The sequence below is a fragment of the Globicephala melas genome, chromosome 16 (genome assembly GCF_963455315.2).
Source record: "Globicephala melas chromosome 16, mGloMel1.2, whole genome shotgun sequence".
Classification (NCBI taxonomy): domain Eukaryota; kingdom Metazoa; phylum Chordata; class Mammalia; order Artiodactyla; family Delphinidae; genus Globicephala; species Globicephala melas.
The window spans coordinates 31,360,743-31,373,639 of NC_083329.1; the positions used below are offsets into that span (position 1 = coordinate 31,360,743).

Genomic DNA, 12,897 nt, shown 5'->3' on the forward strand with positions numbered 1-12,897 from the left:
ATACAAATAAAAAATAAAGCAACATCCAAGTAAACTAAACTGTTCCTAGAGTTTTCCCTTTTGTAGGTCTTGTGAGATGCTTTGCTGAGTACTGGCATTATTTTTCAAGCATAAACATTTATTACCTGCAGTAAGCAGATCTTAATGACTGTGACATAGGTGTCAGAGGAACACCATTTTCATCTAAGGCCCATGATAGAGAATAGCTTAGTTTTCCTGAAGTCAAAAGACAAAGTTCTTCAGTTCCGTTTCCCTCAAGAAGAAAGGGCACATCTATTTATAAAAGGCATTAAAAACAAATGAATATTTGAGCACATTACAGTTTTTTTCCCAGACTTTTACTTGTGGAACCTCAGGAACACAAAGTTTATGTTGACCATAGGCTCTAATCTTAGAGCTCTCCCTCACCTCACATCTAAGATCCCTCAAGGTAGACTGCTTCAAACAGACTACAAAAGAGAGAGGAACATATTTATCTGGACACAGAAGTTTTTAACCCATTCTTTCTGGGAGTGGCTGCCAGCAAGAAAAAAATATTGGCAGCAGAAAAAGAGCTACTGTGTGTCTCCTTTCCTACATTCTTGAGCGTTCCCCCTCTCCTCATCTTCTTTCTGTCTTCAGAGAGCTTAACGATACTCCTTGAAACTTCTGCCAAGTTCCTAGTGCTCCCTAAAATTTTCACTCTTAAGTCTTTTCTGCTGGGTCTCCACAACCCTATTTTCTGCTTCATCTGGACTCTGTCTAAGCAGACTACATTCCTCCCTCATTTTCTGTTCTCCCCTGGTTCCTTTGCCTATTCGTTTTCTTCTCTCTCCTCCTTGCTCACTCATTCATACTCCCTTTCTTTTTACCAGCTGGATGCAGCAACTGCAAAACCCCTAGGAAGGTGAAAGAGAAGGGAGCTGGGGGAGAAGAGAAATGACAGCATTCTGGCAGACATGCTAACTTAAATTTAATTGCAGGAGGAGTAAAATCAATTGAACAACAATAAACAAAAACATCACTTCTTCTTTCCTCTCTCCTTTACCACTTCCTTTCTCTCTCTTTCTCTTCCTCCCTCCCCTATTCAGTTCAAAGATGAATCAACCTGTCCTGGAGCATCTTTAAGATTTACTAAAGGATAGGCAGAGGCAGAGCAGCCTACCCATTCAGGAGTGGAGCTCACGTTCCAGAGAGCATAGCGCCCTTGTCTCAGATGTCCCGGGAAAAGCAAAGGGGCTAATCCCGAATTTTAGATATCCCAAAGATCTGATTCAAGTCAAAGTTTTAAAAATTAGTTTAATGTCTGGAAGAAGAACTTAATTCATTTTTAACCTAATACTGTAAATATAGGATTCTTTATTCATATAAATGACCCAGGGTCATTTAGGATATGGAACTCATGAAGAAAATAGGAGGGAAGAAACATTTCTAATAAACTTACTGCTTCCTACTTCTCCATATGCAGGTATGACCAGCTGATCAGAGCTAAATTCTACATATTCCAAAACAGTTTTGCTTTTTAGCTCTGTGTTTTTAGGCAAGGGTAAATGTAGTTTTGCCAATAAGCTTGTCCTTTTACTTATTTCATAAACCTAAATATAAAAGAAATGGTTGATAAATCACTGAAAGTACAAAATAGAAAAAGAACTAAAATAAAGATCATCATTAACATAATTCTTTTAAAAATACTAGAATGTAAAATAGGTATTGCTCTATAGCATTTGATCCACATGATTGTGAGAAAAGTAGGTAATCCTAGGTGTTTAAAAGTATAATGCCTTTTACTGGTTTCAAAGAAAATCAATTGAATAAAAGGATTACAAATACAGTTCCGTGAATATATTACCTATAACACAATACCCGAATAACTCACTTTTGTGTAGCACTTTTAAAATTCTTTATCTCATTTAAACCTGATAAAAATTATAGGAAATAGGTATTATTCTTCCCACTTTGTAAATGAAGAAATGGAGTCTCTATATGAAACTATATTAATTTTTATTAAAAGTGATAGAAACCCAGGTGAAGTGCTTAAGAAAAGGGGAGATGTGCTGGCTCATGGAATCCAAGGACAGGTTAAACAAGCTATGGGGCAGGGAAGGGAGGAAAAGTCCCAGAATGAGTCAGGGAGGTGCTGGGTAGACTGTTCCATAGATGTCCACTGGGTACTAACCCAGGTCTTCTGATTCTGTATGCTGTGCTTTCTACTATAGTTCCATCACTGCCATAACTACAAACCTAAAGTTTTTTCAACAGAAAAATCTTATTTTGACTTATACTGTGTTATCAGTGTTTGGGGAAACAGTGATATGTGTTCTAAGAAGAAGGAAATGGACAGTGGGGGATGGTAAATGCCCCGTGAAAGATAAAAAAGAATGTACCAATCAAAAGGATAGTTGATTAACCAAGAAAGCAGGGGAAAAGGAAAGACAAAGAGGCAAATTTTTTCTGGTCATCTAAATACTGTCCCTGTAAGAGTGAATTTAACCCAACACATTGGTCCCTTTGACAAAGGCCTCCCTAATACAGAAATGTTTGTAGGGGTTATAGCTAATGGACTTAAAGTATTTAGGTCTGTGAAAAAATTTTCTTACTGTAAATTAGTAAATTGACTAAAAAGAGACAACGAACTGATAAATATATTCAGATATTGAATTCGTAATCTGATTTTACACATCGTCCTTGTAAATTTATTTAGGGTATGTAGATGCATTCTCATGGAACTGTTAAATCCAGTTTCTGAGACTGCAGAGCTGGAGGCCAGATCCTGGATGGTAGCAAATGTAAAGGTAGCGAATTCTACCTGGAATCTCCCCAGAGACAGACTTGTCTCCTAATGGAAGCTATCAACACCACTGTGTGGCTGAGATGGAGTGTGAAGAATGAAAATAGGCATTATAAGTGGAGAAAGTAGAATATTCAAAACTCTAAGTAGGAAGTTGCAAGAATGTATGGAAAAAACAAGCAGTTCAGTTTGGCTGAAGTGAAGAAAGAGTGAAGAAGAAAAGTAGGAAGAAAATTATAAATGTAGGTTAGAATGTTAGTCTAGGGCATATAGATTTATTTAGCAAGTTTTCAACTGCTAATGGTACAACTTATCCCTAGATAGATTCCTTTCTTTCCCTGCCTCTTGTTTTGTTAAGATCATGTGCTAATTCATGGGATGATGAGGGATTCAAAATACACACTTATCTATTTTGGGAGGGGGCAGATTTTAAACTTCAAGTGGTTGGATTATTATATCACAATTTATTTTAGGTACAATAGTAGGAAAGTGTAGTCAATATATTTTTTAAATAAAAATTTCAACAGAGGTACATTTTAAGATGATAGTAACTTGACAGCTCAGATGAACAAAATGAATACAGCTTTTGATCAGGGATAGCACAAAATTATTTTAGGCATTGAAAAATAACTTTGATTTAGATTTGTAATAATAATCTTCTCCCCACACCTCAAACTCCACCCCACACTCACATACACAAATCTTTTTATTTTTACTTTTATTTATTTTTATTTTTTTGTTGGGGTATAGTTGTTTTACAACGTTGTGTTAGTTTCTACTGTACAGTGAAGTGGAGTTCTCTGTGCTATACAGCCGGTTCTCATTAGTTAACAAATCTTTATTCCCTCCTAACTTTTCTTTCAGCTCTAGGTACAAGTTTAACCCTTATATTAACCAGCAAGACTTCTTGTCTAAACTCCTTTACTGTCTCTAATTTTTCTCCATCGTCCTATTCTCTTCTTCTTTTAGTGAAGGGATTCTTATGGTGGGGTGTTTGGGCAGGAATCAGGGGTCTGCTGTATGTGTGTTCTTTCATCAGATTCTTAAAGGGATCCAAAATTTTTTTAAAAGATGAACAAATATATCGAGACTGATATCACCAAGTTAAGGTTGGGGCAATTTGGAGAAATCATTCAACACTTACAATAGCTATACTACTCATAGTTTAAACAACCCTCTTCCACCTCACTAACAAATGAATAATAATGCTGCACATCTAGGGTTGGCAAGAATTTCAGCAGGATAGACATATTTAGAACAACTACAAATCAAATAATTTTGTACTTACAGCTATTAATAAAAGACTATTGATGAATTATAAATATATTATTTATAAATGTCTATCCATATAGATCAGTCATCTCAATATAAAAGAACTTACTTATCACATATAACAGTAGCTAACAAGAAATTTAAAATTATGTATGTCATAAAATAAGATACAAAATTAAATGACAACAGCATACCTCCAAGCAAATTGTTTCAGGCCAATATATTAACTGAATATTGAAAATTTGTTGAAACATGACTTTAAAATCAAACTGTAGGGGAGATACTGAAGTGCAAGAAACTTGTTTATTGTTGTATAATATTTTAATAAAATATTTAAGCTTCTGAATTTTGGCTCTCCTCTTTTGTTCTTGCCTAAAAATTAAATAAACCTTTATTGGACCCTTGAAAAGCAAACCAGATATAAAATATTATTCTTTTCAAAATGTACCTCAACATGTTAAAATATGATCATTTTAGAGGACAAATAATATTTGAGCCCAATAACATTTGCCTATATGTGGATAAAAGCCTTTCCTACCCCTCAAGTGTTTTTTTAAAAAGACATTTACTCAAAAATACAAAAAGAACTAAAATTAAGGTACCATAAATCATTCAGCTATTTTACTAAATTATAACTTAAAGAGATTATAGCACTTACCCATTATGTCTCATGAGAGGAGAAAGCTGAGAGACTTAGGAATGGGGGTGGCGGAGCTTGAATTGAGAATTCAAAAATATTTTCTAACTTTTAAAAGACACACACACACACACACACACACACACACACACACACACACACACACACACACACACACACACACCCCCATGTCTTCAATAACCTCAAGGAAGTGGCTCTAAGTCAACAGGCTTGCTGTGTCCTCTTAAAGGTCTTTGTGACTCTCTTTAGGCTTTAGGTTGTATACCGTTTTTGCCCCAGGACATTGTTTCTCTGAACCCAAAGATCAGACAGGCAAGCCAGAGAGGTTACTTTCCTGGGGCTCTAATGAAAACACTTTTTGGGGAAGAAATTGATCCATTCAATGATATGAGACTACAAAGAGAGTCTTCAATCCATCCATTCATTTTTGTTCACTCAACCAACATTTACTGAATATCTTCTCAGCTGCAAGGCAACTGACCTAATGATATTTAAGACTTAATCCTGCTTTTCAGAAGGTAGAAGACTAGTTGGAAGATAAGCCATAGGTTGAAAAATAAAATCCCCTTCTGTTCTCCATCCTAATCATCCTATGGGCCAGTATCTCCCTGCCCCCATATCTGCTCATCTTCTCTGTAATCTTCTCAGAGGGTTATGGGACAAAAGATTAATTATTCTTCCTGTCTCCCTGTAGGCCTTTTTTGACCTTCCTCCCAATTACCTTTAAAGAAATAGTTTCATAAAATAAGTCCTCTGAAAGTAGTTTAAATAATGAGCTTATGAAAATTTGTTAATTCGGGGTTATATTTATCCTCATGAAATCTTGCCTTTTTCTTCACCTGTAAACTCTTTTTAATTTTTCTTTAATCCCTGTACTCCTTTCACCTCTATCCTTGACATCAGTATATTATTGTTTTCTTTTGTTGTTGTTGTTGTTGTTGTTTTGCGGTACGCGGGCCTCTCACTGTTGTGGCCTCTCCCGTTGCCGAGCAACAGGCTCCAGACGCGCAGGCTCAGCGGCCATGGCTCACGGGCACAGCCGCTCCGCGGCATGTGGGATCTTCCCGGACCGGGGCACGAACCCGTGTCCCCTGCATCGGCAGCCGGACTCTCAACCACTGCGCCACCAGGGAAGCCCTATATTATTGTTTTCTAAAGAATCAATTCTTATTCAACTGGACATTTTAAATGGATAATGACAGCAATGACACAACAATAGCTTTGAAAAGATATAAAGCATTATATTGCCTTTTGCCTTGACCTCCACTAAGTTTTAGCCTAGGCTTTCCAGCACAAATATCTTCCTCCTCTTCTTTCTCCTTTTTACTTCCAACTTCCATTTTATGGCTGTTCTCTTGTCCTCATTTAGATGGTCCTTTTGCATGGGTGTCTTACATAATAAATCATCTTGGGCCCTTTTTGGAAGTAGGTGTAGAACAAATAAAACATTGCTTCACTGATGCACTTCTCTAGTCAGAAAGAAGGTAATGATAATTGTGCCTTTGTGTTTGCTACTCTTTATGTTCATTTAAAAGTTTAACCACCTATTCATTCATTTAATGAAGATGGGTATTTACTGGGCACACACTACCTTCCAACACCATGCTAAATGATGCACATTCACAGTACTCAGAGACGAATCTGTACCAAGTTTTCCACGGGACAGAGATGTTGGAAAGTTGTACCTAGTTCAGTGCTCTAAGTTGCTACATCCTCTTTAAGGGAGATGAGATCCAAAGGCTTAGAGATGGGAGAAATGGCGATCGACATGACATCGGTTTATGCATGGATGTCCTAGGAGTAGGGAGAAAACCTTAAAGCTCAAGGAAGACGTCACAACTGAGAAGGAAAGAAGCTTGCATTGTCAAAGTAGAAAATTGTCCAGAGGGCCCTTTCTACACCAAACACTTTCTATGAAATCCAGGAGGTCCTTCAACAAGCAAGGGTGACCATATAACCTTATTTTTCACAGTGGCTTTATATTCCACCTATCTATACCTGAACAAAAATTACTACCATAGTAAAACAAAAAATAACCATCAAACTAAACTGGGTTATGTCCCACCTCAGTCATTAATTAGAAGTGTGACCCCCATCTCTAAGATGAAGATAATACCATAGAGCTATAGTGGCAATTAAATGTGCAAATATATTTTTTAAACTCAGCATGCTAAGTGCCTGGTATATGGTACTCACTCAAGAAATCTAACGTTATTAAAAAAACAATACAATTACTAGACAATATATAATGAAGAAATAATCCTTTAAAAATGCTTACAGTGAACATCTAGATAAGTTTGTTAATTCTGCTGTGAAAGAAATTTGTGGCATCAAGGTAATTGGATTTAGTCTTTCAATATCTGTTTCTTCAAATTCTGAAGCTAAATATGAGAAGTTCTAGAAACAGAAAAATAAATATATAATTTATAATGTAAGTTCATTGCTTAGGACAATTATTCTTAAAATTAAACTTTATTTCTTATATTTGTCATTTTCTTGGGTAACTGTTACAAATACCAAGATTTCCTATTCTACCAAACAAATATTATAACTAGTTAAGATGAGTTGAATGTTATTTTGCAATATAAATACCTCCTGTTTCTCCCCATTCTTAAATGCTTTTCCTTCAGTTTTCTTCTGAGTCTCATATATTTTTGACAATTCTTGTTTTTGTTCATCACATTTATTCATTTTCATCCTAATTAATAATAAATAGAATTATTTAAAGCAGGAATAATGGATTTGAGAGTTGTTAGAGATCTTGCCAACACACACACACACACACACACACACACACCCCACAATTTCTTACATAAAATAATTTTACATCCCAAGAAAATTATCAATATGATACACACACATATATATGTATATACATAAAATTTCATAAACTTGTTCTTAGTTTTCACAGATTTCTCCCTACTTAGTGTCTTCAGCCTTTTCTAAGGACATCAAGAAACCTCTCTGGTGAGAATGAGTAACCAAGGGGGATGGAAGACACAAATTTAAGGGCACATGCCATGTTTCCTCTCATTTTGCTTCCTCCCATATTTTTTAAAAACTTTTTGGCCGCGCCACATGGCATGCAGGATCTTAGTTCCCCGACCAGGGATTGAACCCATGCCCCCTGTAGTAGAAGCATGGAGTCTTAACCCCTGGACTGCCAGGGAAGTCCCTCTCATATTTTTTAAGCTGTGAGAACATGAGCATGTGTAAGGGCAGGACACTATAGGAATATTAAGTGGTAAATCTCAGTTATACTCCTTGGGGTTTATGCATAAACAGTAAGCAGTTCATGACATTACTACTACCACTACTACAACTACTACCACCACCACCACCACTAACAACAATAACAACTACTACTACTACTACTATCACTACTACAACTAGTACCACCACCACTAACAACGACAACTACTACTACTATTACTACTACAACTACCACCACCACCACCACCACTAACAACGACAACTACTACTACTACTATCACTACTACAACTAGTACCACCAACAACAATGACGACAACTACTACTACTACCACTACTACAACTAGTACCACCACCACTACCACTAACAACTACTACTACTACCACCACTACTACTACTACCACCAGTACTACTACTAGTAGTAGCAGCAGCTAACTTTTACATTGTACTTACTAAGCACATGGCAGGCAATATTCTAAGTACTTTATACATATTAACTCATTTAATTCTCACAGCAACCCTATGAAGTAGGTATTACTATTATTCCTCTTCTATTAGTCCAGCAAAACCCCAGTTCTCTGGAACCCTTTCAGAAAATAATTGGTCTGGGAGTTGACTTTTTATTCTTTTCAGTTCAAAGTTCAGTTTTTTATTTTTAATCTTTTAAAAAGGAGATTCTTTGATAAGTATTATATACTCTGTTGGGAACAGAAAATGGTGCAATTGCTTTGGAAAAGTCTGGCAGTTCCTCAAAATGTTAAGCACTGAGTTACCATATGACCCGGCAATTCCATTCCTAGGTATATACCCAAGAAAAACAAAAACTATATCTACACACGTGAGGAGTGACTGCTAATAGGAAGATAGTTCTACGGGGGGTGGGGGGGTGCCTAAAATGTTATAAAATGATAATTGTGGTGATGCTTGCACAGTGCTGTGAACATACTAAAAACCATTGAACTGTACACTTGAAATGGATGAACTGTATGGTTATGTGAAGTATATCTCATTATCATTGTAAAATATCATATGCTTTTTGCCTTTTGCAGTAAAATATAGGGAACCTAGTGTAGATACTACCTATATGGGCTAGAGACCAGACCACCTGTGTTGAAGCCCAGACCCATTACTGACACTATGGAATTTGGGCAAGTTACTTAAGTACTCTATGCCTTACTTTTCTCATCTGAAAATTGGGTTGTTATGAGAATTAAATGCACTCATTCATGTAAAGTGCTCAGTCCAGTGCTTGGAGTATAACAAACACTCAACAAATATTATTATTGTTTTCCTCTGATTCAGGGTAATCAATATGAAAGTCATTTAACTTATTGTTTAATCCAATGGCTCACAAACTTTGTCACATATTAAACTCACCTGGGGATATTTTTAAAGTTCCTGATGCCCAGACCATACTTCATACCAACTAAATCATAACAGTGGTTTTTAGATCTCTCCCAGGTGATTCCAGTGGAGAGTAACTTAGGCAATGTACAGTACTTAGACAATAGGTGTTTTAACAGGCAGTCTCTTTTTGAGGAGATCACCGAGACAGTGCTCTTGGTTCCATAGCTTCCTCCTTTCTATTCAGTAGCTCTGGGAAATGACATGGATTTTCCTGCTTGAATAGATTGCTCTTTCTATATCTTTTAAAAGCCCCTTTGACAGTTATCTGGATCCCTTCCAGGTAAGTAGGAGCCTAACAGAGAACACAGGTGAAGACAATATACAGGAATCTGGGTTCACCGTGCTACTTACCAGTGCTGTGGTTTGGGTTCAGTAGCCAAATTACAACAAGGTCTGTGGCTACTTACCCAGGCAGTTTCTCTAAGTTTAATGTAGTGTTGGTAACGTGAGACAAGGAAAATGTATTGCCTGAATGAGAAGACAGGACTAGATCCTCAATTTCCTGCTATTTTATTCTGCCACCATCACTTCATCAAACCTGCTCTAATTTCTCAATCAGTAACCTCCATGTGAGGAAATCCAATGAACATTTTTAGTCCTAGACTTAACTGATACTTCAGAAGCATTAAATACTATTAACCCTCCCTCCTATTTAAAATATTCCCCTTTCTTTGCCTCTGTGGCAAAACACTCTAACTGGTGTTTCTCTGTCCCTCCTCTGGTTTCTCCTCCTCTATCAAGCCATTCAAGGCAGTTTCTCAAGATTTAGCTCTCGGCCCTCTTTTCATCTCATTCTCTACCCTCTTCCTAAGCAGACTCATGCACATGCATGGCTTCAATTACTATTACTCTGCCATAAAAATTCAGCATTTTTCTTTCTAGTACAAACCATACATCCAGCTGCCCATTCAGCTGCTTTATTTGGGGATGTCTCAAAAGCTTATCAAATTCAATATCCCCAAAACCAAATATATGAAGAAAAGATAAGCTGAGCTTAGTGTCTAGGTCCCAGGTCTTCCTGTCATAAGTACTGTCTTTCACATAGGCCTGGCTACAAGCTTATTCAATTAGGGTTCACAAGGTGAAGGCCTGTGGTGAGGTTGCTGGTGATACACCTAGCCTGGAAACAGAGTTCCCAGGAGCACCTTCAAACATCAGCTTTTCTAGTTGATCAGAATGATACTTTGCTCTTTGTAGTGAGGTGGATGGACCTAGAGTCTGTCATACAGAGTGAAGTAAGTCAGAAAGAGAAAAACAAATACCGTATGCTAACACATATATATGGAATCTAAAAAAAAAATGGTTCTCAAGAACCTAGGGGCAGGACAGGAATAAAGATGCAGACGTAGAGAATGGACTTGAGGATATGGGGAGGGGGAAGGGGAAGCTGGGACGAAGTGAGAGAGTAACATTGACATATATACACTACCAAATGTAAAACAGATAGCTAGTGGGAAGCAGCTGCATAGCACAGGGTGGTGCTTTGCGACCACCTAGAGGGGTGGCATAAGGAGGGTGGGAGGGAGGGAGACGCAAGAGGGAGGAGATATGGGGATATATGTATGCATATAGCTGATTCACTTTGTTATACAGCAGAAACTAACACAACATTGTAAAGCAATTATACTCCAATAAAGATGTTAAAAAAAAAAAAAGAATGATACTTTGATCAAGTGAAATGCCCCATTTTAGTGTAGCTGGGGCTAGCTAGTCCTGTGCGGCCAAACTCATCACTGACACTGTGGGGTTTAGTTCAGAAGTCTACAGGAGCAGTCTGGAGAGGCAAACCCAAGCCAAAGTCCACGGGGAAAGTTGAATGGTAAATGTCAGAAGGAACAAATGCAAAGGGCCTCAAGTGGGATTGGAGTTTAGTAGAATAAGAGTAGGTGGTGAGCAGGAATATTGGTCCAGAGCTACTGTTCTGAACAAGCTTATTGCATCTGTGACTCTCCTTTTCTGAAGAGGGGTTCATAATGCAAGAGTGTATTAGACCGGTTTAAAATATGAGAGGCAAGTCAGCAAGTTTACATGAATTCAGGAGCCTAAGATAAACAAAGTCCATGCTGGGTTAGGTTTAGAAACTGTCAGAAGCACTTTTGTTAAAAACTACTACAGCAGGAAAAAAAATCAACAAAGCTAAACATCTTTCTTAATTGCCTGAAATTATACTAATCTTTTATAGTTTTGAAAAACAAAAGACCCAGGACAACGGCTTGTGGGAGAGAACCAGTTATTTCCCTGTGGGTTCACAAACAGCTTAAGAAGCGATTTGCAAGCAAAGTTTTTAATTTGTAACTATCTCCTCCACTAGGTATGTTTTTGTGACTTACATGTTCCATCTAGAAGTATGACTGCTGGGTCTATGTTTAACTTTATCAAAAAGTGCCAAACTGTTTCCAAAGTAGCTGCGCCACTCTGCATTTCCACCAGCCATCAGTGAGAGTTCCTGTTGCTTTGCCAGCATTTGTTATTGCCTTTTTCTTTTCTTTCTTTCTTCTCTCTTTTTTTTTTTTTTTGGATTTTAGCCATTCTAATAGGTGTGTAGTGTATCGCATTGCGGTTTTAGTTTACATTTCCCTACTGATATAACATAATGTTGAGCATTGTTTCCTGTGTTCATTTGCCATCCATATACCTTCTTTAATGAAGTGTCTGTTCAAATCTTTCGCCCATTTTTAAATTGAGTTGTCTTATTAAGTTGTAAGTGTTGTTTACACATTCAAGATACAAGTTCTTTGTTGACTATGTCAAATAGTTGACTAGCTTCTGGATTTTCTTTTCCAAGTTACTTTGAATTCCCAGTTATTCGTGGGCAGCTCCTCAGGAGACCTATAAGGACAAATAGAGCAGCCACTCACCTCTGAAACTGCAACTTTATCGAGGTGCTTGTAAACCCTTGGCGTTGTCGAAGGGATTTCATCTGTTTCCAAGTCCATAATATACTCTGTAGTAGGGAGAAGTCCTTTTCCTTTTCTAAGTCATAGAGTTGTTTTGTATTCCTACAATAATGTTAGATTAAAAATATGTTAGTGGGGCTTCCCTGGTGGTGCAGTAGGTAAGAATCTGCCTGCTAATGCAGGGGACATGGGTTTGAGCCCTGGTCTGGGGAGATACCATATATCACGAAGCAACTAAGCCCATGAGCCACAACTACTGAGCCCATGCACCGCAATTACTGAGCCTGTGCTCTAGCACTCGCAAGCCACAACTACTGAGCCCGCGTGCTACAACTACTGAAGTCTGCATGCCTAGAGCCCGTGCTCTGCAACAAGAGAAGCCACCGCAATAAGTCCACACACTGCAATGAAGAGTAGCCCCCGCTCGCCACACTAGAGAAAGCCTGCGCGCAGCAACGAAGACCCAATGCAGCCAAAAACAAATAAAATTTTAAAAATATGTTAGTGGATTAGAACTACAGTACAAGTCATTACAAATGGCCTGGAAGAATGTATTGTACTAACTCTTCTGGGGCCCCCCACCCTTCCTTTTTTTTCATTTTACCCACATCTTGATGTAGAGAATGAAATTCCATTTAGAGATTCATACCTCTTAAAGATTTTTCACTACTCAAAAGTGCTCTG

At 37.6% G+C, this 12,897-nt stretch overlaps 1 protein-coding gene across 1 annotated transcript in view; it reads right to left on the minus strand.

The window, feature by feature from the left end:
- CC2D2B (coiled-coil and C2 domain containing 2B) overlaps positions 1-12,897 on the minus strand; it is a 97,687-nt gene that overhangs the window by 51,842 nt on the left and 32,948 nt on the right. Inside the window, exons 12-17 of the mRNA XM_030865177.3 lie at positions 12,175-12,315; positions 7,290-7,395; positions 6,976-7,094; positions 4,234-4,411; positions 1,424-1,574; positions 126-273 (exon numbers count right to left, since the gene is read on the minus strand). Coding sequence (XP_030721037.2) covers positions 126-273; positions 1,424-1,574; positions 4,234-4,411; positions 6,976-7,094; positions 7,290-7,395; positions 12,175-12,315 — 843 coding nt within the window. The remainder of the gene's footprint in view (positions 1-125; positions 274-1,423; positions 1,575-4,233; positions 4,412-6,975; positions 7,095-7,289; positions 7,396-12,174; positions 12,316-12,897) is intronic.